Source organism: Cyanistes caeruleus, chromosome 22, assembly GCF_971803275.1.
Source record: "Cyanistes caeruleus chromosome 22, bCyaCae1.hap1.1, whole genome shotgun sequence".
NCBI lineage: Eukaryota > Metazoa > Chordata > Aves > Passeriformes > Paridae > Cyanistes > Cyanistes caeruleus.
Window position 1 is genome coordinate 6,470,882 of NC_141722.1, and position 26,185 is coordinate 6,497,066.

At 48.4% G+C, this 26,185-nt stretch overlaps 1 protein-coding gene across 6 annotated transcripts in view; it reads left to right on the top strand.

Moving 5' to 3' along the window:
* Positions 1–26,185, top strand: part of ACAP3 (ArfGAP with coiled-coil, ankyrin repeat and PH domains 3) — a 67,840-nt gene that overhangs the window by 16,718 nt on the left and 24,937 nt on the right. For 4 of the 6 annotated variants that reach the window (XM_086860168.1, XM_086860171.1, XM_086860169.1 and 1 more), the window contains exons 2-9: positions 12,764–12,821; positions 15,777–15,896; positions 16,918–16,971; positions 20,290–20,348; positions 21,530–21,713; positions 22,871–22,915; positions 23,155–23,250; positions 24,273–24,347. In XM_086860168.1, coding sequence (XP_086716294.1) covers positions 12,764–12,821; positions 15,777–15,896; positions 16,918–16,971; positions 20,290–20,348; positions 21,530–21,713; positions 22,871–22,915; positions 23,155–23,250; positions 24,273–24,347 — 691 coding nt within the window. Of the gene's footprint in view, positions 1–12,763; positions 12,822–15,776; positions 15,897–16,917; positions 16,972–20,289; positions 20,349–21,529; positions 21,714–22,870; positions 22,916–23,154; positions 23,251–24,272; positions 24,348–24,865; positions 24,878–26,185 lie in introns of all 6 variants that reach the window. The other 2 variants (XM_086860170.1, XM_086860173.1) reach the window with 1 other exon arrangement.

The window sequence follows — 26,185 nt, forward strand, 5'->3', positions numbered from 1 at the left end:
GCAGCTGCAGGCTTGGGAACATCTGGATTTCCTCCCAGCTCCCAGTCCTTTTCCAATCGTTTCCAGCTTGGTTTTGATGAGCAGCTTTTGGGTTGTATTTGTCTGACAGGCAGCATGAAGGGTGGATTCCATGGAATTCCCATCCCTGGGAGTGTGCCAGGCTAGGTTGGACGGGGCTTGGAGCTCCCTGGGATAGTGGAAGACATCCCTGGATGAGCTTTCAAGTCCCTCTCAACCCAAACCTTGTGTCATGTTCTGATTTTTATGGATGAGGGATCAGCTGGATAAATTATTTTCTTGCTTTGACTGTTGACCTTATGTTTTTTCATTGGGTGACATTTCCTCTCCACAACTTTTCCCTTCCCAACGAAATATTGCCCATCCCAACCATGCCTCATGAAATATTTCACTCTGATAAATCAGGACTTCCTAATACCAAAATATTCTATCAGAAAATACTTTTTTTCTCCAGAAGGTACCTTTTTCTTTCTCCATAAACCACCTTTTATTCCTCCAGAAAATATTTTCTTCTCCATAAAACATATTTTTTCTCCATAAAACACTTTCGTTATTCTCAAAAAACCCTTATATTTATCTATAAAACTCCTTTTTTCCCTCTAAAATGACTCTTTTTCTCCCCGTAAAACACCTTTTTTTCCCAGAAAAAAAACCTTATTTTTTCTCCATAAAGCACTCTTTTTTTCACCAAAAAATACTTTTTTTCTCCAGAAAATACATTTTTTTTCCCTTTACCAAACCTTTGATGTGTGATCCTCCCACTCAGCCCTGAGCAGGACCTGTTTCCCAAGGAAAGGAAGCCTTGGATCAACGCTGTCACTCCTTCCCAATGTTTTCAGGAGATTTTTTCAGCCTTTCCACTCAGATTAATCCATCCTTGTATCACCCAGAGCTTGTAAATGAGCATTAGCTGAGTTTTCCCCTCAATTCTTTGTTAGATGGGGAATTAATCTCATTTTAGAGCCGGTGGGGGAATTTTAAAAGCACTTCAATGCCTATGGAAAGACATGGGCGGTTTGTGAAATTTGAAAAAAATCCCTTTCAATCCCATTATCAAGCAAATAGGCTGGAGTCTATAAAATATGTTCAGAAAGCAAGGAAAAGGGGAATATTTAATTGGTTCTGCAGGATTTTGCCCCAGAACCTGATGGGAATGGGAAGATATCAAGGGGGAGAGTCACAAAAAAGTCTTGGAAAGGGATTTTCAGAGCAGGAACTTGGGCGGTGCAGAGGGATCCAAGCCCAAAAATACAAAATAACTTTGGGTTTTGGCTTATCTAAGCCTGTCCTGCACACTTAAAAACACTGAGTAACTTTGGTTTATCTAAGCCTGTCCTACACACCTGAAAACACTGAATAACTTTGAGGTTTGGCTCATCTAAGCCTGTCCTACACCTAAAAGCACCAAATGACCTTGGTCTTTGGCTTTTCTAAGCCTGTCCTCACACCAAGGTGTTTAAAGGGTTTGTAAAGCTTAAAATAAATCAAATTAAGCAGCATTGAACCAAACAAGAACATTTAATTCTGCCTTTATCACTCCCAGTAATGAAACACAAGGTAATTAAACACAAGATTTGGGTTGTTTTTACACTCCTGGAAGTTTGCAGGTTTTTTGGATCAAGGGAGGAGAGGGAAGGCTGGTGGGGGTGGAAATGAATGTCTGGGAAAAAAACCAAAAACCCCAGAACATTCACAAGCCCAAATCCAATCCAGCCCTGAGTCTGCTTTGCAGTTTCCTTGTGAATCAGAGGAGAAAAAGGGAGTGGGAAGAGGGGAGAAAAGGCGTTTGCAGAGCCCGGGCCAAAGCCAGCCCCCTCTTCTCCCACATCCAAGATTTTGTTTCTTCTGGCAGCGGGAGGAAACCTCTCCAGACATTGTCCTGCTCAGAATGTGCCGCTGGAAGGGCAGAGCACGCAGAAATAAATGTGTGTGCTCTCAGAAAGGAGAGAGAGGAACTGGGATTGAGTAATTGGTATTGTTAATTTGAATAAACTTTACAAACTCTTTAAACACCTTGGTGTGAGGATAAGCTTAGATGAGCCAAACCCCAAAGTTACTCAGTGTTTTTGGGTGTATGATCAGCTTAGATGAGCCAAAACCCAAAATTATTTGGTGTTTTTAGGTGTAGGACCAGCTTAGACGAGCCAAAGTTATTTGGTGTTTTTAGGTGTATAGGACAGGTTTAGATGAGCCAAAACTCAAAGTTACTCAGCATTTTTAGGTGTAGGACAGGTTTAGATAAGCCGAAGACCAAAGTTATTTCGTATTTTTGGGTTTGAATCCCTCTGCACCTCCCAAGTTCCTGCTCTGAAAATCCCTATCCAAGACTTTTTTGTGACTCTCCCCCTCGATATCTTCCCATCCCCATCAGGTTCTGTGGCAAACACAGGTTTGGGTGCAATAATAATATTTATTTAATAGAATAATAACAGTTTTGGGGTTTTTTAGCCTCCAGAGTTTGATTTCAGGGAGCACTTTCTGAGCCTCAGGGATTTAATGCCTAAGGCACAGCTCCCCCCCTAATTCCCAGATTCCTGTGAGGGTTCATGATGTGATAGGAGTTTATTTTTAGTGCTTCAGGATGCTCAAACATCCCTGACTCCCATCCACAGCAATGGTTCCCTTATCCATGAATCCAGAACAACATTAATCCCGCTCCTCCATCCTCCACCGAGCAGCCATAGGAAGGATTTTCCTTGCTCAGGGTGTTACCAGCTCAGAATGGGGGGAAAAGTCGGGAAAATCTTTTTGATCAAGGTCAGGGAATCTCACAGAGCAGGAAAATGGTGGGGAGCACATTCCTCAGGCAATCCAGGCCCTTTGTGAGGTTCAGAAGGGAAGAATTTGGGGAGTAGAATGGGGTGGGAAGAGCTGAATGTCACCCCTGGGTGCCAGCACTGGGAAATGGGCGATGGGATAATGGGAGGTGGGAAATGGACAGTGGGAAATGGATTATGGTGTAATGGGAGATGGGAAATGGACAGTGGGAGATGGGAAATGGGAGATGGGAAATGGATAATGGACAATGGGAAATGGGAGATGGGAAATGGATAATGGACAATGGGAGATGGGAAATGGGCAATGGGCAATGGGAGATAGGAGATGGGAAATGGGCAGGCCAATCCCAGCATGAGGAGGCCCAGCCTTGGCAGAGAATCAGGAAATCTCACAGAGCAGGAGAATGGTGGGGCTGCAGCCAAGGGAACACAGCCCCAGTGTGGGGCTCACAATGCAGCTCCTGTGGTGGCTGCCACAAGGGAGGGCATTGTCCCCATGCCGGCCTGGCCCTGCCCCGTGGGCACGCCACGCGCTCCAGGCCGGCCGGCAGAGGCCGAGGACAAGCAGCAATCAGAGCAGGATGAGCCCCAGGACAGAGAGGATTCCCTGTCCCAGAGTTCCTGGGAACAAGAGCGGAGTGTGAGCGTGTGGGAGCATTTGTGCCCGGAGCCAGGGGACATCCAGCGCTGCCCTGGCTCCCGGGGGACACCTGCCACTGCTCTGCCTCTCTCAATGGCACCTTCTCACCATTCCTCACCACAGCCGCCCTGCTCTCTCCCGTTCAGCTCTCCAGGGGATGGGGAGGGGATGAGCAGGGAGCAGAGCCAGCCCAGGCACACGAGTGGTGCCTGGGATTCTGGAGCACAAAGTGTAAGGGAGATTTAGGTTGGATATTAGGAAAAAGTTTTTTCTGGAGAGATTTCCAAAGTGCTGGGATGTTCTGCCCGGGGAGGTGGTGGAGTCACCATCCTTGGACGTGTTTAACAAAGCCCGGATGTGGCGCTGGGTGCCATGGTTTAGATAAGGCATTTGGGATGGGTTGGACTCGATGATCTTGGAGGTCTCTTCCAACCTTGGGGTTCTGGGATTCTGTGGCACAGGAAGCAAAGCCACGGGTCTTTCTGGCTGCCAGGATGCAGAGCTGGAGCTGAGGGCTGAAATCCCAGCCGGAATCAATCAGCAGCTTCACAGATGAGCCAAAACTCTGCCCTGGAGAGGCAGCAAAAGCACTTTTCCCTTATTTCCTCCCACTTCTTTGCTAACCTTCCCTGCATCATTTTCTCAGCCCCTTCCTGCCTTCCAGCATTCCCTGCTTTTGTCCTTTGACTGTTCCCTGCTCCCGTGGCTCCCTGAGATCCCTCTGCATTCCAGCTGGAGGTTCCACGCACGCAGGCTTTGGATATTTATTCCTAAATATTCGCCCTGCCAAGCTCTGTGTGCTCCGTGTGGGGCAGGGCGAATATTTAGGAATAAAACAAAGCTTTCTCCCCAGCAACAACATCCCAGACTAAACACAATCCTCACTCCAGCTCTTTCCAGTCTGGTTTCTCAGAAGGTTTTCACCCAGTGGTGAAACTTTTTTTAATCCCAAAACAACTATTCTGTGGTATTCCAGCGAGTCACAAGCCCTGAGTTTACCACACCGTTACCAGCAAGGTGCAGGGCTGCCCTATTTTGCATGAAACTGATTTGGTTTTGAATTAAAATCCTATTTAATCCCTACTGATGTCCTCTAATTTGATGGAGATCTGTGACCAGGCCTGCAGGGTTCAACTGCAGGGTTTAATTTGTCACTTGTAGGGTGTGATTTAAGGCTTGGGTTTAACGTTCAGACATTTCCCAGTCAATTCTGCAATTCCTCAGCCACCCACAGGCACGCTCCCCTGATTCTGCAGCTGTCATGCCCTTCTGGCTCCAAATCCGGGCTGATTTTTCTGGGGGAGAGAAAGAAAGAAGAGAAAAAGTAGGAGGCGGCAGGAAAAGAGATAAAAGAAAAGAGAAAAAAGAAGAGAAAAACTGAGAGGCAGCAGGAAAAGTGAAAAAAATAAGAGGAGAATAAAAGAAAAATGGAGAGGCAGCAGGAAAAGAGGAAAAATAAGAGAAAAACTGAGAGGCAGGAGGAAGGAGAAAAATAAGAGAAAAGAGGCAGGGGAAAAGAGGAAAAACAAGAGAAAAGAGGAAAAATAAGAGTAAAACGGAGAGGCAACAGGAAAAGGGGAGAAATAATAGAAAAGAGAAAAAACGAGTAAAACGGAGAGGCAGAGGGAAAAGAGAAAAATAAGAGAAAAGAGGAAAAAGAAGAGAAGGCCGGAGAGGCGGCAGGGAAGGGCCAGCTGTGCACTCGCTGCTGACTCGAGCAGCACACGCGGCCGTTTCCAGCGGGGCTGCTCCGAATGTAGGTCAGGGTTAGTCCGGAGCTCCGCGCGGTGCCGTGTCAGCACCGGAGCCTCGGGAATAAATCCCTGGCAATTCCCGGAGCGCTGCCTCTCATCCGCAGCCCCGGCGGGGCGGCACCGGGGCCGGGGCACAGCCTGGGAGGGGTGAGCTGCTGCCGGGGACCCCGGCGTGAGGACACAGCCCCACCCTTGGAATCCGGCATTCCCAGCCGTTTATCCCGGGCTGGGCAGTGATCTCCATCTCAAAGAACCGCACGGTGCTTTTGCCTTGGGGACAGGGATAAATGGGGATAAAAGACATGGGGACAAGGGCTGCTTTCCCAGGAAGCCAGAGGGAGCAAAGGGAGCAGCAAGCTCGCGAGTCCCTGATTTCCAGCCCAGGATCTCATCTTCCAAGGATGGGAAAAGCAGGATTTCACCCTCCTGGTGCTAAATGCGGATTTCCCCATTGATCCACAGCCAGAGAAGTGAAGCAGGTGCCCACTCGGACATCCTTTTTTCTTTTTCACTTGTTGCTGTTTAAGCTCCATCAGGAGCTTCAGGGGGGAACCAAAAATTTCTAATTTCTGTTCTCCGTGTTCTTTATCACCTACACTTGGAGAACTTGGTCCTTGTGGCTCCTTTCCAACTCAGGATATTCCTTAATTCAGATTGGCTGCTCTGAAAGGGGATTTCAGCACTACTGAAGTCACTGCTCTTCCCCCAAAATGAGTTTTAATCCAGTTTTTCCAGGTCTTGCTGTTGAAACTCAAAGACAGGTTCTGAAGAGGATGAAGAGCAAGGGCTAAGGATTGGGATTGCTGGGAATGTGATGGGGGAGCCTGGTGTGATTGGAAATTGGAATTAGAATTCCTTGGAAGTAGTGGCTGGCAGCTTTTAGAGGGGCAGGGGACAGGGCTGTGCCTGGCCCACATGTGGGTGCTTTGGAGAAGCAGGAAAAACCCTTTTTCCCGGTTCTGGGCTGACTCTTCCAGCAGGAATCGAGTTTAAAACTGGGCCCAGGGCTCAGGAGACTTTTTTGTCTTTGATGTTCAAGTTGTGCTTGAACATTTTTGTGCTTGAATTCCCCTCCCCGAGCTGTGAGCTGTGCGTGGAACACACCCTGCTCCAGCCAGGTTTTCAGGGAGATGTGGATTCAGGAGCAGCTGGGATTCATGGAGGGACTTCTGATCCAGGATTTCCCTCCATTCCCCTTCCAAATCCTCTTTTTCCAGGTGAGCTGGGAAGGCTGAGCTGCTGTTTAATGTCAATTCTGTTTCTTTTCTCCTTAAACTCCCACCTCCAACGTCATCTGGAACTCCCACTCCTCATCCTCACACACCTATGGCCACACTCGTTCCCTGAGCACTCCCGGGCCATTCCCAGGAGGACAAATCCATGGATTTCACCATGGCCACGGCAGGATGGGGTTGCCATGGATACCGTCACCATGGAGCCGTTGCCATGGTGAGACTGCCATGGTCGTGAGGATGCAAAGGGCACTGATCCTTGGGGAGGGAGGGAGGGATGCAGGAAGGAATGAGGAAGGAAGGAAGGAATGAGGAAGGAAGGAATGAGGAAGGAAGGAAGGAAGGAAGGAAGGAAGGAAGGAAGGAAGGAAGGAAGGAAGGAAGGAAGGAAGGAAGGAAGGAAGGAAGGAAGGAAGGAAGGAAGGAAGGAAGGAAGGAAGGAAGGAAGGAAGGAAGGAAGGAAGGAAGGAAGGAAGGAAGGAAGGAAGGAAGGAAGGAAGGAAGGAAGGAAGGAAGGAAGGAAGGAAGGAAGGAAGGAAGGAAGGAAGGAAGGAAGGAAGGAAGGAAGGAAGGAAGGAAGGAAGGAAGGAAGGAAGGAAGGAAGGAAGGAAGGAAGGAAGGAAGGAAGGAAGGAAGGAAGGAGAGAGAAGGAAAAGGAGAGAAGGAGAGAAAGAAAGGAAAGGGAATTGTGGATACCAGAGGGCTCAGGAGCTCTCAGATTGATGTTTAGGGAGGTTCAAAAACGATTCAAAACTATCTAGAAACCTAAAGAGCGACCTAAAAATCCCAAGAGTGGCTTTCACCTCGTTTTACCTCCGAAAACAGTGTCTGGCAGAAGACAGATATGGAGGTGGAGCTTAAAATCCCCCAAATTAATCCACTTTTCCTTAAAGGAGCACTTTTATTTGAATTTCTGGAGAAAGTTGGGGCAGTTGGCAGCTGTCAGAGCCCCTGTCAGGCTGCTGATGGTTCTGGGAGGAGTTGGACGAGAAATGCTTTGGTTTTGTGCCAAACCCCGCTTTTTATTTCAGGCAGAGCTCATCTCACTGAGGCAGACATTGGTTTCAAATAGAAATCAGCCAGAATTAATACTAATACTGATACTAATACTAATAATTGCATATTCACTTCAGAGCATTTTGCCACTGCTGTTCATGAGACCCTCCAGTGAGAGGTGGAAGAATTAATTATTCTCAGTCTTTATGGTGGTGGAGCTCCTGTGCATGCTGTGGCCACTGGGAACAGGATTCAGGAATTCCTGTCTCCTATCCTGACCTCTGGAAATGCCATGGAAATCTCTCTGGCCCATGGAATTAACCAAGGCAGATCTGGAGCATCCCTGCAGTGCCACATCTTGTAGCAGCCTGATTTGGGTTCAGCAGAGCTCCAGCTGCTCCAGGGTGGGATAAAGAACATTTTCTGGGATCTGAGCATTCCAGAAGCTCCCTTCCAACCTCATCAGGCTCACTCAGCCTTTCCCTGGCTGTGCAACATGTTTCTGGGGGGGGAGCTGTCACTGCAAGGCAGGGATTTGCAGTTTCCCTGGATCTCACAGTCATTCCTGCTGCTGCTCCCCCAGTGGGGTTTGTTCCCTCTGAATTCCCGCTGGAAGGAGCTTTTAGGAATTCCTCAGTAGGTGCTGGAGCTCTGCTCCCCCAGTGGGGTTTGTTCCCTCTGAATTCCAGCTGGAAGGGGTTTTTTAGGAATTCCTCACTCAGGTGTTGGCAGCACAAGGTGCCAAAGCTCTGCTTTGACTGTGGCACTCCTGATTTATGATCCATCCGAAGGGGGAGAGATTTGGATGCTGGGAACAGCTGGGAACAACTGGAACAGCTCCGGGGAGCTCCAGATTCCCTCCTTTCCAGCTGGGAGAGGCTTTTATGGGAACACAGGAGATTTTAGGGTGGGAATTGGCTCCCACGTGGGAGAGCCACAAATCAGCTGGAGCTGGCAGTGGTGCAGGAAGAGGGAGGGAAGCTCTCCGGAAGCATTCCTGCTCCTGCAGCAGGGATTTCTTCCCATTGACTGCCCTGGGAGCTGGCTGGGATCCCACTGGGATGAGCTCACTCTGAGCTGTGAGGAGCTGGAGCTGCTCTGGGGGGAACTTCGGCAAGGAAGTATCTTAGAGATGCTTTTTAGATGGTGACTGAGAGAGGTTTTATGTATAACTTTTTTGTCTAATTTTCTGCATCATTTTCTGCCTAATTTTTTGCCTAATTTTCTGTCCAATTTTCTGTCCAATTTTCTGTCTAAACATTCATTTGAGAGCCCAAACGAGCCCTCCCCACACACAATTCACCCTACAGAAAACCTCTTTATTTTCCTGACTGTAAAACCCCTCAGTCTATCTGTTATTGTGCCTGACTTTCCCTGACAGAAAAGGGAGGAAAACCAACTGCACTTCCCAAGGAAAATGAAGGCCGTGGTTAATTAAGGTAGCTTTGCCAGCTGGGAGGATGAGTGGCTGCTTTTAGAACACTTAATAGTGGGAATTACAGTTTTTATGCTTTTGTTTCCCATCTCCTGGTGGTTGCCAGAGGTAACTGAGCAATTTCAGGTCACGTTTATTGCTTTTTAATCCCCATTTTGGGGTCGGGTTTCTGCCTGTGTTGGTGTCAGGGAACAAAGAAATGCCAAGCAAAGCACAGCCGCTATTCCAGCCTGGAGGAAAAGCAGGAAAATGCAGCCAGGCCTCTCTGGGAATGTCTGCTGATCACTTCATGCCTCAGCTGTGGTAAAAGGAGATTATTTCATGCTGAATTTATCCATGGAATCCATGGCTGTGCTCACTTGAGAATCCCTGGCTCCTGCCAGAGGTGGATTCCTCATGGAATGCTCACAGTCTCAGTGGGAAGGGATTTGATCAATTTAGGGATCTAAATTGGATCAGTTTAGGGATCCCAGCTCTGTTAGGTCTAATCATTGCTCCAGCCACCACCCAGCTCTTTTTAAAGCTGTTACAGGAGCCAGAGGTGGTGAAAATCCAACTAAAAAGAGAATTTGTGGCTGTCCTATGACAGCCCCTCGCTCAGGGGAACATTTTCCCTTTGGTTTTGTCCATTCTCCTCTCCAAGCACAGCCTAGAAAATCCAATTCTGGCCTCCCACACAGCCCCAGCCTCAGCCTGTGCTGCCACCAGCTCGATCTCTGCAGCAGTTTTCCAGGGATCCTTCCCGGATCCCTTTGGGATGCAGTTGATTGGGATCCTGGCTGGAGCTGGGAGCAAGTCAGAGGAGGCAAATTCCATTCTTAGAGCTCAATATTCTCATCCCCATGGAACAGAAAAACATTTCCAGTGAGATTTTGGCCACATTTGGTGGATTTTTGCTGTTTCTGACCCGTTTCTCTAAAACACAAAGCAGAATGCACAAAACAGAGCCCTCTGGGCTGCGGGGAATCGCTGCTGCTTTCTTCCTGGCAGAGGAGAGAGCCTCATCTCTTCAGTGGGAAGGGCTTTGGATGAGGCCAGGGATTGTTTTCCCTCCCCTCCTGCCGGAAAAAAGCCTGGCAGAGCTTCAGCAGGAAGAGCAGAACATCAGGAAACGCACAGGGCATGGAGCCAGGCCGTGGCTCCAGCTGCTCCGGGGCTGCCCAGCCATCGGCCCATCACTTGATTCCATTTCTGTCAGGGTGAAAAGATCCCATTCTTGGCCGAGCTGGATTCCTGCAGCTGGGAGAGGCTGTGCTGAGCATCCTGGAGTGCTCCTGGGATTTGCTCAGGGGGCACAAACGCTGTGGGATGGGATGGGATGGGAATGGGAATGGGAATGGGTAGGAAGCAGATGTGGATTCCCATTCCCAGATTCCTCCGGGGATGGAGCAGCTCGGCAGTGCTGAGGTGGCATTTCCTCATCCCTGAGGAGTCATTCCAGGTCCTCAGGTTGCTTGTGTAACTCACAGGGCTCTGCCTTTCATCCCTGACACGCCAGGGGAGCAGTGGGAGGATGTAAATTTGGGAATGGAGCTGGCAGAGCCTTCAGCTTGTGAACAGTGGCACTGGAATCGGTATTCCTCAAGGGAATACCAAAAAGTTCCTTTTTTCTCCAGGAAAACAGGATCAGTGGGCTCTGGAATTGCACCAGCAAGAAGGAAAAGGATAATTTAAACCCCAAAACCCAGGGATGAACTTGGATGTGGTGAAGGATGGGAAATGAGGTGTTAATCAGGAGATGCAGAAAGAAAAATCCCTGAGCAGCAGGAGCGGCTGTGTGGGAGGAGTTGGGATTGAATATTGGGATCCCTTTGCTTTTCACTTCCAGCTTATCCCAAATGGAAGTGTGGCTGTGCTGCCCCAGCCTCACCTCAGGCTCAGAGTTCCTCTCCCCAGGAATTTCCTTGGGATATAAAAATATCTGAAAAGGATGGATAAATGTCCCCCTCTGCTTCCTGGGACTCCATTCCAGCCAAGTAAATATCTGGCATCTCTGCCTTTGCGTTCAAACCTTTTCCATCAAGCCCATACCCCAAATAAAAAGCTCAAATTTCTTGCCCCCTTAGCCACAGCCCCTCGTGTTCCCCCCTCAGCAGATCTCAACTCCAGAAACATCTCCCTCCTCCACAGAGTCCAGATTTATCCATGGGCTGGGATAAAAATGGGGAGTAAATTGTAGATGCTCTCTCCATCTCCTGGCAGGAAATCTGCTGCCAGCCTGACTTTCAGATTGCAGATTCCACAATGGCTGCTCCTGCTTCCCTGGAAAGAAAAGCATTCCCGGAAAAACCAGCTCTTCCCTCTTTCCAAGCTGCTTTTTGTGTCCAGCTATCAGCAGCATGAGGAAACCGAGTGGAAAAATTGAATCTGGCAGCGGGAGAGCGACGCATGAAGGCACACGAGTCCCAAACCCGGGGAACAAAAATAGCTGAGAGAGGGGAAAAAGCCTGAAAAGAGCCTTTTTAATGATTCCTTTTCTTTCCAAAAGCTTTGCCCCGGGCACAGCCACGCTGCTGTTTGTGTGGGGCAGCCAAGTGGGAGGCAGCAGAGCAGGAGCTCCACGTTATTCCATGGAAAAGCTCCTTGTTTTGTTTTTTTTAATTTTTGTTTTTTGGCTGTGTTTTTCAAGGGCTGGTGGTGGCAGATTGATGGCAGCCAGAGCCCTGGGCATTGGGCTCCAGCCTGGATTTCATTTTCCAGGGAGTTGGAGGGAGTTTAGGATTCTGCTGGGATTCTGGAGGATGCTGGAGGAATAAGAAGGGACAACCCAGCAGTTTTTCACTGGAGAATATTCCTGGGATGAAGATACCCAGAGCCTCAGAGTCAGCACAAATCCAGATGGTTCCTGCAGGAATTCTGCTGTTCCCCTTGGATTGGGGGTGTCCTGTCCTTTTCCTGAGAGCAGGACCAGCTCACGTCCCTCCAAATCCTGTCCCTGCACCTGGCACAAGCTCAGGGCTGGTTTTTTCAGACCTTGGGTGGAATATAACAGGAACCAACCTTTTAAATCCTAATCCCACAGACCTAAGAAGCTCCCTGAATAAAATTTGGATTTCAAATCCTTGGTGCCAGGGGGTGGTGGGAGGCCTGACCACATTCCCAGGTGTGTGGTTAAAGAAATCAGCAGCCGAGCGCTCTGCTGGGAACGCTCTCAGCTTTGCACGGCTCTCTGCTGGACTCTGGCCTCCCAAAAATCCTTCCAGAGGCACATTCCTGACTCTGGGAATGCCTCCTGCAGGTGGCTGATGTCATGGTGATGTTTCCCTTGGAGAGGGAGGCCCGCTGACCTTTGCAGCTGGGCTCTGGCAGCCCCTTGCTGTCACATCTGCCCGGTGACATGGAAAAGAAGCAAATCCCAGAATCCTGGAGTGGATTTCTCCCTATCCAAGCAAAGCCCCATGTGTGTAGAGGAGCCTTTTAGTGTTCAGAGGCCAAAGGGCTGCTCTGTTTCTGTTTGAGTGGTGGTTCCTGAGGTTTAAAGATGATAATTCAGCAATTCAAGGGCAGCTACAGCCTGGAAATGGGGTTTGGTGGTGCTGGAGCAAGGAATTTTTGCTTGATGGGAATGCATGGAGCAATGGTTATCCCTGTGTGCTGTTAATTAACAGAACGAAGCCGCTAAATGAATTTGCTGGGGGTGTCTTCCCAGCCCACCTGAATTTCTCCATGGTGGAATCATCTCCATCTCTTTCCCCAGCCCTGGAATTCATTCCTGAGCCATTCAGCCCCGAACTTTTGGAGCAGCAGGAAACATCCAAGTGGGACTAACGAGTCCCTCCTCCTGTCCCTACAGCCCTCAGCCCCTCTGATCCTTGCTCACGCCTTCCTGGTCTCTTCCCCAGTCACCATGAGCCATCAATTAACCCTTCCTTGCTGCTAATTAATGAGTCCTCCTTGCTGTTCTGTTGTAGGGCAACCATCGATGAGGTGGAAACAGATGTGGTGGAGATCGAGGCCAAGCTTGACAAGGTGAGGGCAGTTTGTGGCCTGAGGGGGACTTGGGGGAGCCCCCGCTCAGGAATTGGGTCCCTCCAAGTGTTCCCTAAAACTCTGAGCCCATTTCCAGCTGTTAAACTGATGTTTAGGCTTGTCTCCAGGCCTGGGGCTTGGCAGGGCTGCTCTCAGCTGGGACAGGAGCCCCAGGCAGGCTCTGCTAGTGAATATTGACCTTCTTGTCCTGCTCTAGGGTCCCAGAGGGGTCCCACTGCCTCGGGGACTTCTCCCAGTGCTGGCTGTCCCCTCTCCACTGCCCTTGGTGACACTGGGTGGGCTGGGAGGTGTTTGGTGTCCTCCCAGGGACCCAAGGGCCATGTCCCAGTTGCTGGATGTGCCCGGTGTTCAGCCAGGCCCTGCAGTGGGACCCTGGAAAGGCCCTCTCAGGGACCACTTTGGCCATTTTGCATTAGGCTGCTGATTCTTAAGACCCAGTTTTTAGTCCAGGTCTAAGCTTGTGATGGAAATTGGCTTTTCCACCCCCACTCCTCCTCGTCTGAGAGGTTGTTTTTTTTCTAAACAAAAATAGAAAGAGATGAATAAGAGGAGTCAGAAGAGCTGCTGGCTTTTTATCTGTGAGATTCCCCCCAGGCAGGCAGGGATGAAATCCCGAGTCTGAGGGAGAAGGGAGGTGGGTGGGAGCCACAAGCCCTGGGCAAGTCTGTGTCCTACAAAAGCCATTTCCCCATAAGCTGCTGGGAGTGCTTTGTCTGCACTGGTGGCACTGGGGGGGCTGCAGAGGGATTTGGGCTCTCTAAATTTAGAGAGGGTGGAAACTGCTCTGATTGTGGCCCAGTGCCCTGCAGGGAGGGGATTTGGAGTGCCAGGAGCAATCCTGGAGCTGGAAGTGCAGGAGTCACTGGCAGCCCCAGCTGGAATTTGCAGCTGGAGAACCACTGGGAATTTGTTCCAATTCAATTCCGATTCATTCCTCTGAGGGTAGCTTTGGACCAGACTCAATCATTCCCATTCCTAATAAATCAGCCTGGGATGGCCCAGCTCCTCTCCTGTGGGAGATACCCACCTTTTCCAGGTGGGAATGTTGCTCCCAAAGAGCTGCCAGGACTGGCCTGCCAAAGCCTGACTTTACTCTGCCTTTTCCTGTGCCCTGAACATTGGATTTATGAATTATTATCTTTCATCACCTGTTCAGCTGGAGGGAAAACAGTGGTGATGATTCAGCCAAAGATTTCCCACATTTTATCCCATTTCCATTGCTCCCTTGGGGTTGGGGTTTGGGACTGGGGTCCTGAGCTGCTGGGGACACAGCCTTGGCCACGGGGCTTTGTTTGCAGAGGTGCTCTGGAAGCTGCCACGTTGCAGGAGAGGCTGGAATTCCTTTCCAGAGACTCCATCCAAACCCTGAGTGCAGTCTGGGCTCCAGATGTGACAGGAACTGCAGCTGTTTGCTTTTCTTCCCAGGGTTTGGAGGGGATTTTGGAATTGTAGGGGCAGGGGAGGGTGTGAGCGAGGGCTGGAGGTGCAGATGGGCCACGTGTGACCCCAGATATTTTTATTTATGCACACAGATCTCCTCTGCTCCTCTCTTCTCTCCTTTTTACAGACCTCGTTCTGCAGTACAGACAGAGCAAACCCCAAAACAGACCCCAAAGCCTTGGGGCTGCAGGAACAGAACAAACCCCAAACTCCAAAACAGACCCCAAAGCTTTGGGGCTGCAGGAACAGAACAAACCCCAAGCCCCAAACCAGACCCCAAAGCCTTGGGGCTGCAGGAACAGAACAAACCCCAAACTCCAAAACAGACCCCAAAGCTTTGGGGCTGCAGGAACAGAACTAAACCCCAAACCAGCACCTGGGGCTTTGGCATCCAACCAAAGTGAAAAACTCCTCGTTCCCAGCCTGTAGGTGAGGCTGGCTGGCAGGAAAAAAGCCCATTTTTCATTAGGAAAATGAATATCCCTAAAAAGCTGCTGGGTTTTGAGGATGTAAAATATCACTTTTCATTATCAGAAGCGAGTTTTCCACTTCATTCAGGAGCCCAGGACAAGGGTGAGGTAAAACAAAACAAGACAAACTAACGCCAAAAATATTTTCCCAGTGGGCAGCCCTCGCTGTTGCAAATATCCTTTGTTTTATGGGCTTATCTTTAAGTTGTTTTATGTTTAAGTTGTCTGAAAGGAGAGAGGCCAATGGCCAGGAATTCCAAGCCAAAGCTCCACTCCCAGTTTGCTCTGGAAGTCTGGGAATGTTCCCTGCAGCTGTTAAATTATCCAGAATTAATAAAGGCTGTCTGGGAGATGCAGCAAATTCCAGAGGGGGAATCCACCTCATTTTTCCAGGTTATTTCCCATGTGACATCCCTATAAAAAGGCCCTTCCCAGGTCCAGCAGAAAGGCTGCCCCGAGTCCCAGAGGTGGAATTCCCAGGAAAAGATTCCTGGAGCTGCAGGAGTGTGGGGAATATTTCATTTCTGTGCAGCGCTGATGGTTTCAGCTGGGAGGGAGCACAGCCTGGCACTGGCTGCTCACAGCCCAAGGGGGTTCAGCAGCTGGGGAAAGGAAAATGAGATAGAAAAGCAGAATTCTGGCTTCCTGTTACTCAAAAGCAGGAGCAGCCCCCACCAGTACACACCAGTACACACCAGAGCAGTCAGCTGGGCTCTGATTGATCCCAAAGAGATTTTAGGCAGTTTTTCCATTTTCTCTGAGCACCAAGGAGCCAATCCTGGCTCCTTCTCGGCCCATCTGTGTGATCAGGTTCCCTCCACGATGGAGCAAGCAGGAGAAGCCCCCTGGAAAAAACAGGATTCTGGATTCACCTGCCCTCAGGGGAGAGCCTGGGACTGCTGTCCCTGAGTGATGGAGGGAATGTCACAGCAGCCAGTTCCCTGGGGCTGGGATTGGCATTCCTGTCCAGTGCTGATCTTGTCCCCATGTCCCTGTCCCCGTGTCCCTGACCCTGTTGGTGCAGCTGGTGAAGCTCTGCAGTGGCATGATCGAGGCTGGCAAGGTTTACATCACCACCACCAAGCACTTTGTCAGCGGCGTGCGGGACCTGTCGCAGCAGTGCAAGAAGGATGAGATGATCTCGGTGAGGTTGGGCTGGGCCGGGGGCTTGGGGAGGGCTGGGGGCTGCTCAGATCCCTGCTGATCCTGGCTCTGATCCCTGCTGATCCCAGCTCTGATCCCAGCTCTGATCCCTGCTGATCCCAGCTCAGATCCCAGCTCAGATCCCTGCTGATCCCAGCTCTGATCCCTGCTGATCCTGGCTCTGATCCCTGCTGATCCCTGTTGATCCCTGCTCAGATCCCAGCTCAGATCCCTGCTGATCCCAGCTCAGATCCCTGCTGATCCCAGCTCAGATCCCTGCTCAGATCCCTGCTGATCCCAGCTCTGATCCCTGCTGATCCCAGCTCAGATCCCAGCTCAGATCCCTGCTGATCCCAGCTCAGATCCCTGCTGATCCCAGCTCAGATCCCTGCTCAGATCCCTGCTGATCCCAGCTCTGATCCCTGCTGATCCCAGCTCAGATCCCAGCTCAGATCCCTGCTGATCCCAGCTCAGATCCCTGCTGATCCTGGCTCTGATCCCTGCTGATCCCTGCTCAGATCCCTGCTGATCCCTGCTCAGATCCCTGCTGAGATCCCTGCTGCTTGGAATGGATCACAAATCCAAGCCCCTCATGCTGCTTAAGCAGCCACTCAGAACAAGATCTGTGTGTGGGGGATGCAGTGGCTGACACCAGGCTGGAAGCTCAGAGAGATCCCCTCAGAACGAGATCTGAGTGTGGGGGATGCAGTGGAAGCTCACAGTGAGATCCATGACTTGCAGGCAGATCCAGACTCTGAGGAAGGGCCGGTGCTGCCGAGGCTGTTGCAATCTAGGTCAGTGAGCAGCAGGGATTTGGGAGGTGCCCACGCAGGCACACGTGGAGCTCAGCTCTGGACTGGCAAGGAAAGGCTCAGATGGCTCAGAAACCTCCCTGGCAAGCAGCACTGACTGCTCAGAGCCTTCCTGAGCCTCTCCCTCAGCCCTGGCAATGAGGGGCGGCTGCTTTTCTTCCTTGCCACTTCTCTTCACCTTTTTATTTTATTTTTTTATTGTTTTTGCAGGAGTGCCTGGATAAATTTGGGGACAGCCTGCAGGAAATGATCAATTACCACATGGTAAGGAGCTTTCTCCTGGGTGCTGGTGGCATTGCTGATGTTCCCTGTGTTTGCCACAAAGAAGGGTCCTGGAAGAGTGAGAAAATCGTCAAGAGGACAATTCACCCAAGTGCTGCACTCCAGAATTTTTTTCTTCTTCCCTTGGGGCAGCAGAGGCAGGACACCCAGGGCCCCGAGGAGGATTTTGGCTGTTCACAAACCTCGTTGGGGCAGATTTGGGACAGATTCCGGAGCCTGGCATCCAAATCCGTGGCATGGGGCCAGGGGTGAGGGAGCGGAGGGTCAGACTGGGAGTGCAGCGCTGCCCGGGGGATGCTCTGTGCTGGAGGAGTTGAACAGCCAGGACTCGTTAATCCTGCCCCGAGATCAAAGCAGGCAAATTCCCACACGCCAGAGCCCCGGGAGTTCAAATTGCCCTTTCCACAAGGCGAAGCTGCCAGCAAGAGGCAGGTGCTGGGCTCTGGGTGCCGCAGAGGTGCGCTCAGAGGAGCGCTGGGGTCTGGCTGCCATGGGCTGCAGCAGGAGCCTGGTGGTGCAGGAGCTCTGCCTGAGCCCTGCCAGAGCGCGCTGGGCTCCCAGAGCAGCCACCCTCCGCAGCTGCCCGAGGAGCTGCTCCCAGCCCTGCTTCACCAGGCACCTGGAAAGGCTTTTCCCAGGGAAAAAAAGCGTCGGGGAAAGGTTCTGCGTGTGCTGCTCTGCCAGGCCTGTGGGGCTTTGGGAGGAGGAGAAATGGGAGTGAAGAAATCCGTGGCAGCGGCAGAGGGAAGGTTGTTTTTTGTGGCAAAGCAGAGAAAATCCTGATTTTCTTCCATGAATTCTTCCTGCCGAGCAGCACCTGAAGCCCTGAGAAGCTCTCCCTTCATCCCAGGGATCCCGTCCCAGCTTCCAGCCTGGAACCTCTGGATGCAGAGTGTCTGCGAGTGCAGCTTCCTCTGAAATGGGGATCCTTCCCAGAGCTGGGAATTCCCAGCTGATGTGGGACCTTCCCCTGTCCCCCCTCACTCCCTGGGGTTCTCCAGGGCACCATTTCCCTGCCACCAGCACATTCCCAGGGGAAGAATTCCCAAATCCTGTCTCCCCCAGCCTTGGGAGAGCACAGCAGAGTGAATCTCTGTCCAGGAAATGGCTTTGGAATGACTTCAGCTGCATCTCCAGCCCTTCCCAGGGGTTCAGAGAGTTCTTTTTGGTGCCTTCTGCTGTCTCTGAGGGTGTGAGTGTGTCTTGGCTCCTCCAAGGATCACAACTATGGAATGGATGTCAGAGCTTCACTCCAGGAATGTTTCCAGGACAGTTTGTACAACTGAAACCAGTTAAAAAGAAAGGGAAAATATTCCCCCGTCACAAAAAAACCCCCAAAAATCAGTTTGTCTATGATTTTATTGCCAGAGCACAGGGCCAGACTCAGCAAAAATCCAAGCTTGAAGCTGCTGGAATGCAAAGAGCTCTAGAGAATTTCCACTTTTTTTCCTTCTTTTAGTGCACAGAGAGGAACAATCATCAAAACCACCTGAGAGGAGCTGAGTCGCTGCCCCAGCCTTTTCTGCCTCATTTCAGCCACATTTCCTCTCTCCCTCTGGGACTTCTCCCAGCAGCTTTGGCATTCCTGCCTCCCGGAGAGATCCAGCAGCTGGGTGTGCATCCAGAACCAAGGCAGCCCCACATTCCCAGAGAACTCCCGAGTGCTTGGCAAGGGGAGATTCAAGATTTCCTGAGCTTCCCTCTGGAAGGGGCTGGGATCTCAGGGCCCTTGGCTGCCTCGGGAATGGTTTCAGAGGGAATTCCATCCCTCGGGTGGGCGAGGAGGATGCAGGAGGAGGCCCAGGAAGGGATTTTTCCAGCTGGCTGTGTGTGACTGGAGCAGGGAATTGGGAATGGCGCTGCCCCGGAGCCCCTGGGGGTCAGCTCCCACCGAGCTGATCCAGGGAAAGCATGGGAGCATCCCGGGATGCTGGGTTCAGCAAGGGAAGGAATTTCCTGCTGAGGCAGTGCTGACCTCTGCAGGTGGAGCTCCTGATTCCAGGCAGACGCCAGACAATAAATACAAATATAAATAAATAGAAATAGAAATGAAAATATAAGTAAATATAAATATAAGTAAATATAAATATAACTATAAGTAAATATAAATATTAAATTTAATAATCTACTGAAGATTTTATATTTTATAAAATAGCATTATACTTTAATTAAGATTTTAATTAACTAGGTAATATCTTAATATTAATGGTTTATATTTGTATTTAAATTTAACATGTATATATTTAATATAAATACATATATTATTTATATGTATTATTTATATTATATATAATATTATAGATATTATTTATATTTATAATATATATTTTTGGTATTATTACATTATTTATAATGTAATATATGTATATATTTAATATAAATGCATCTCTTAATTATAATTATAGACACAAAGAAATATAAATATAAATATAAATATAAATATAAATATAAATATAAATATAAATATAAATATAAATATATGTAAAGGAAGGACCTTGGAACAATTTATTTTGCAAAAGAGTGGGAAATTTCAGGGATTTGTAAGACCCCAGCCCCTGTTCCGTGCTCTGGAGCCCTCAGGAGTTCCCAGCGTGGTTTGGGCTCTTCCTTCCCTGGATGCAGCATCGGGGATCCAGTGCCCTCCTCCGGCAAAACCGGGAATTCCAGATGGGATTGACATCACAAAATCGGGAATTCCAGATGGAATTGACATTGCCAAACCGGGAATTCCAGATGGGATTGACACCACCAAACCGGGAATTCCAGATGGGATTGACACCACCAAACCGGGAATTCCAGATGGAATTGACATCGCCAGACTGGGAATTCCAGATGGGATTGACATCGCCAGACTGGGAATTCCAGATGGGATTGACATCACCAAACTGGGAATTCCAGATGAGTTTGGCACCGCCAAACTGGGAATTCAGGATGGGATTGATACCACCAAACCGGGAATTCAGGATGGGATTGATACCACCAAACCGGGAATTCCAGATGGGACTGACCCTGCAAAACTGTGAATTCAGTATTGACCCCTCGCAGCAGGAATGTGAATGGAACTGCTCCTGGATGAGGAGTTCATCAGGAATGCTGCAGCTGTGGGGAAAAGTTGGTATTTATTCTGTCAGGCACTGAATAATGAACATCATGGAGCCCAGGAGCTGAGTCCCTCACTCTGAAGGTCTTCAGGAGTGCTCATGAATGTTCTGACTCCTCAGCATTTCCATGCTGCAAAATAATTGATATTTTCCCTTTTTTCAAAATAATTGATATTTTGTCCCCTCTCCTCTCTTCCAGATCCTGTTTGACCAGGCCCAGAGGTCGGTCCGGCAGCAGCTGCACAATTTTGTCAAAGAGTGAGTGTTTGGTGTTTGTCTTTTCCCTTTGATTTTCAGTGTCCTGAGCTTCCCATTCCACATGTTCTGGGTGTGCTGGGAGCAGAACCAGAACCTCCCTGCAGAACTGATCCTGCAGGACAAACCCATCCCAAAATCCATCTGCAGGGCTGATCCTGCAGGACAAACCCATCCCAAAATCCATCTGCAGGGCTGATCCTGCAGGACAAACCCATCCCAAAATCTATCTGCTGGGCTGATCCTGCAGGGTAAACCCATCCCAAAATCCATCTGCAGAGCTGATCCTGCAGGGTAAACCCATCCCAAAATCCATCTGCAGGGCTGATCCCGCAGGACAAACCCATCCCAAAATCCATCTGCAGGGCTGATCCTGCAGGACAAACCCATCCCAAAATCCATCTGCAGGGCTGATCCTGCAGGACACATCCCAAAGTTCAGATCCCTGCAGGGCTGATCCTCCAGGCCAGAGACATCCCAAAGTTCAGATCCCAATAATAATAGTAATAAAACAAACCCAAAAATAATAAAAACAAACAAAAATTAAAAATGTCTTTCCCTACCAACTCTCTAAGGAAAGATTTGATTTAAGCTGGAGTTTTTCCTGCTGGACACGCTGGGCTGAGCTGGGATCCCCCTCTTGGCCTGGTCACAGCCCCACTGGCCCCTCTCCACTCTTTAGTCTCACCTTCCTAACCCTGATTTCTGCCCATTTCTCCCCATTTCTCCCCATTTCTTGTGCCCAGGGATGTGAGGAAATTCAAGGAGACCAAGAAGACACAGGGGCTTTGAGGGCAGTGTGTAAAAATAATAAAATTAAACCAAAAATAATTAAAATAAAACAAAAAATAAAATAATAATAGTAGTAGTAGTAATAGTAATAATAATAGCAATAATAGCAATAATAGCAACAGTAATAATAGTAATAATAGTAATAATAGTAATAATAGTAATAATAGTAATAGTAATAGTAATAGTAATAATAATAATAATAATAGTAGTGCCTTTCCCTACTAACTCTGTAAAGAAAGACTTGACTGAAGCAGGAATGGACACGCTAGGATCCTGCTGGCACCTGGAGCAGGATCTTGGCCTGGCCACAGCCCCACTGGCCCCTCTCCACTCTTGTTTCCCACCTTCCTAACGCAGATTTCTGCCCCTTTCTCCCCGTTTGTGGTGCCCAGTGACGTGAGGAAGTTCAAGGAGACCAAGAAGCAGTTTGACAAGGTGCGGGAGGACATGGAGATCTCGCTGGTGAAGAACGCGCAGGCGCCGCGGCACAAGCCCCACGAGGTGGAGGAGGCTACGGGCACGCTGACCATCACCAGGAAATGCTTCCGGCACCTGGCCCTGGACTATGTGCTGCAGGTGGGAGAACTGGGATGCCTTCTGTCCCTAAAAACCACAGTCACAGAATGTTTGGATCTCAGCCAGGGATCAGCCTGCAGAGAAGGGAGACATGAATACTTTGGATTTAATAATAAATTATTATGTAAAATAATGTATTATGTTATTACATTATTATATTAAATTTCAATATTATATTATATTATATTATATTATATTATATTATATTACGTCATATTAATATATAATTATATATAATTATATTAATTGTATAATAATTATATATTCTATAATTATATTATAATATATTACTATACTATTATATTATATATTATTATATTATATATAATATTATATATAATAAATATATATTATATAATGATATTACATAATATATATTATTTTCATACGTTATATAAAAATATCTAAATATATTATAGATAAATTATTAATATATATTAATATATATAATATGTATAATATATACAATACAATATATAGTATGTATTTATTAATATTGATATATATTAATATGTATTAAATTATATATATTTCTAAATATAAAATATGTTATTACATATAACATATTATTTAAATATTTAAATATAAAATAATATGCTATTACATTTTTAGATTAAATTCCATTATATAAATTTTTATCAATAGCATGTTATTAAATTGTTCTTCTTTATTAATTAAAATATTAAATATTTATATATGTATAGAAATATAAATATTAATTATTATATAAATAACATGCTATTGAATTTTTATATTAAATTATATAATATCTACTTTATTATATAAAATAGTATTTTATTAAATTATTACAACAATTTATATTATATATATTATTATATGAAATAATATGTTATTAGATTATTAGATTAAATTATGGTATTAACTATTATTTGATATTTGAGATTATTTGATCTCAGTAAGGGAAATAAAGAAGCATTTCTCCAGCAGTGATTTTAACCAGTCCAGGTGAGAAAACCCACCTGTTGTGCATTTATTCCAGCTTTTATCACCAAAACCAACCTCACAGGCAATTCCCTACTGGAATAATTCAGGACTAGTTTGTGCTGGATTTCTGGGGGTTTCCCAGTGGATTTGGGAGGTTCCTGGGCTGGATTTGCTGCTGGTGCTCAGAGGGGTGTCTCCATTTCCCCCCACAGATCAACGTGCTGCAGGCCAAGAAGAAATTTGAGATCCTGGACGCGGTAAGAGCCCTGAGTGGCTGCAGGAGAGGAGCCCTGGGTGCTCCTCAGGGAGCAAATCCAGCTTTTTTGGGGGGATTTTTGGGATGCTGCTTTGCCTTTGTGCCCACGGCAAAGCGGGAGGAAGGAGAAGGGGATGAGTTTGGGAAAGTAAAAGAGTTAAACCCATTTTTTTCTGGTGGGAAGAAAGGGCTGAGGGCTTTTCCCTCTGGCCCTGATGCAGCTGTTGTTTCTCTCCCCAGATGTTGTCCTTTATGCACGCCCAGTTCACCTTCTTCCAGCAGGGCTACAGCCTCCTGCACGAGCTGGACCCCTACATGAAGAAACTGGCCACGGAGGTGAGGGACAGGGCTCTGTGTACCCCAGGAGGTGAGGGACAGGGCTCTGTGCACCCCAGGAGGTGAGGGACAGGGCTCTGTGCACCCCAGGAGGTGAGGGACAGGGCTCTGTGCACCCCAGGAGGTGAGGGACAGGGCTCTGTGCACCCCAGGAGGTGAGGGACAGGGCTCTGTGCACCCCAGGAGGTGAGGGACAGGGCTCTGTGCACCCCAGGAGGTGAGGGACAGGGCTCTGTGCACCCCAGGAGGTGAGGGACAGGGCTCTGTGCACCCCAGGAGGTGAGGGACAGGGCTCTGTGCACCCCAGGAGGTGAGGGACAGGGCTCTGTGCACCCCAGGAGGTGAGGGACAGGGCTCTGTGCACCCCAGGAGGTGAGGGACAGGGCTCTGTGTACCCCAGGAGGTGAGGGACAGGGCTCTGTGCACCCCAGGAGGTGAGGGACAGGGCTCTGTGCACCCCAGGGGGATGGGGGACACCCCCTTTCCTGGGCAGCTGCTCCTCTGGCCACCAGGGAATGTCTGCAGCTTCATCCTGGGCTGCTGCATCACATCAAATGTGGCCTTTTACCTCCTTTTTTGCCTCCTTTTTGCCTCCTTTTCACCTCTTTTTTTGCCCTTTCCTTACCTTCTTTTTTTCCTCCTTTTTTCCTCCTATTTTTCTCCTTTTCCCCTCCTTTCCCCCTCCTTTTTTCCTCTTTCTTGCCTCCTTTATGCCTCTTTTCCCCTCCTTTTTGCCTCTTTTCCCCTCCTTTTTTCCCTCCTTTTCCCTTCCTTTTTCCCTTTTTGCTTCATTTTGGCTTTTTCACCTTGTTTTCCCTCCTTTTCCCCCACTTTTCACCTCTTTTTCTGTCATTTTTTTTTGCCTCATTTTCCCCTCCTTTTTGCCTCTTTATTTCCTCCTTTTTTCCCCCTTTCCCCTCCTTTTCCCCCTTTTTGGGGCTTTGGGATATTGGGATGTCTGCTGCCATCCCAGACCAGTCTCCTCAATCTCCATCCTGACTTTTCCATCTGTTTTCCCTCAGCTGGACCAGCTGGTGATCGACTCTGCCGTGGAGAAGAGGGAGATGGAGCACAAGCACGCCCTGATCCAGCAGAGGGTGAGCCCTGAGTGCCTCCAGTTCAGGATTTTCCTGATTTTTCTGGCTGTGGGAGGCACGGGGACACACCAGGACCCCTCAGGCTTGGGCACCTGGCTGGATTGTGCCCTCTTCTGGCTTTTCCTTCCCCTTTTGCCTTCCCCTTTGCTGCTGAGGATTTGACCCCTGGAAATTCCTCTGAAGACAGAGATGGGACTGATGAAAAGCAGCACAGAGCAGAGCTGGTTTTGGGGAAAGGGCAAATCTCTTCCCTCTCTGCCAGCTCTGAGCTGAACATCCTCACTGCAATTCAGGATTTCAATTTTCCTGCCTGGAACTGTCCTGAGCTGCTTTTCAGCCTCTCTGTGGACACATTTAATTCCCTCTGCAGCCTTGATTTAAATCAAATTTTTCAAACTGGGGCATCTCAGATTTTCCACCCTTGGTGAGGATTCCCAAGCCGAAGGTTGCAGAAACATCAAACTAATTTATTTTTCTTTCCTTCCTCTTGTCCCTGCCTTGCTGCCCTGGCCCTGCAGACCCTCCTGCAGGTGAGTACCCACCTGGATTTCCTTCCCCTGGCATTTTTATCCCTCAGGATTTCTTGCTCCGGGTATTTACTGACAGCAACACAAAGAAACCTCAGTGAAGTTGGCATTTTAAAGCCCAGCTTGAAGTGGGCTTGGTTTCACACTCAGGGAAAGTGTTAAAATCAGATTTTTAATTCTGGCTGTGATGGTCACTCGTGGTTCAGCACTGAGAGGACAGCAAGCCTTGGCTGATTTTTTGGTGCCTGGAGATTTGAGGAGCTGGGCTTTGGTGGATGAATCACATCTGGCAGGCACTCAATATTCCATACCCAAAAATCAATATCCCAGGGATCAATATCTGCGCTCAGACAGGATCTAAGGGGCCTCTAACGCTCTCCCTCCGAAATGGCACAAGCCACAAAATTGAAATTTGAACTGCAAGGAGTGACATTCCCTGGGCATGGATGAAGTCATGAGGGAGGGGTGAATCCATTTGTGACCCCTCAGCTGCCCTGGGAGCCATGACTTCATCCAAAGGGACTTGGAAAAATCACTTCAGCCTGGATTTTCCACTTCAGCCCCTCCCTGGCCAGCAGGGAATGAAGCTTCCAAGAGGGACAAGGAGCAATTAGGCTCAGGATCGATCAGGATACAAAAGCCCAGAGCCTGGAAGGGACCTGAGCATCCTCACTGCAATTTCACATTGCAATTTTCCTGCCTGGAACCATTTTCAGTCCCTCTGTGCTGCTGCTTCTCCCTTTGTGATGCACCAGGACCCTCTTTAAATAAAATTTCTATTTAAATCAAATCCTTAAAAAAGATCTCTGCTTAAATCAAGGCCGCTGATTTTTCTGTTTAAATCACCTGCTTTGATTAAAATAGGAATCTTCAAGCTGAGCCCACAAAACCCTGGAAAAACTTGGATATTGTTGTGCTTAATTAGCGTGATGGCACAAATATCTTTATTTTCTCATTAGTGTTTCCCCAAGCAGCTTGCTAAGGGAGGAAATTTGGGTTAAATAATTTTTGAAGTGGTTTTGGGGTGGGGAACTGTGATTTTGAAGGCTGGGAATGGGATTGTCCTTGGCTCTCTGAGAACCAAGTTCAGAAGGAAGTGATCCGCAGCATTTTCTGTCATTGTTGTTTCAATTAAAAGAAATCTGCTGGGAAAGAAAAATTCATCACAAAATCTGTTTTCTTTCAATGTGGAAAACACAGAGCTGGGAATGTTTCCCTGTGGGAAAAGAGGAGGGAAATGGGAATGTTTGAAGCAGGCCTTGCTCACAGGTCCTGTTTTTCCTGGAACCTTCTGCTGCACCAAAACTGAGG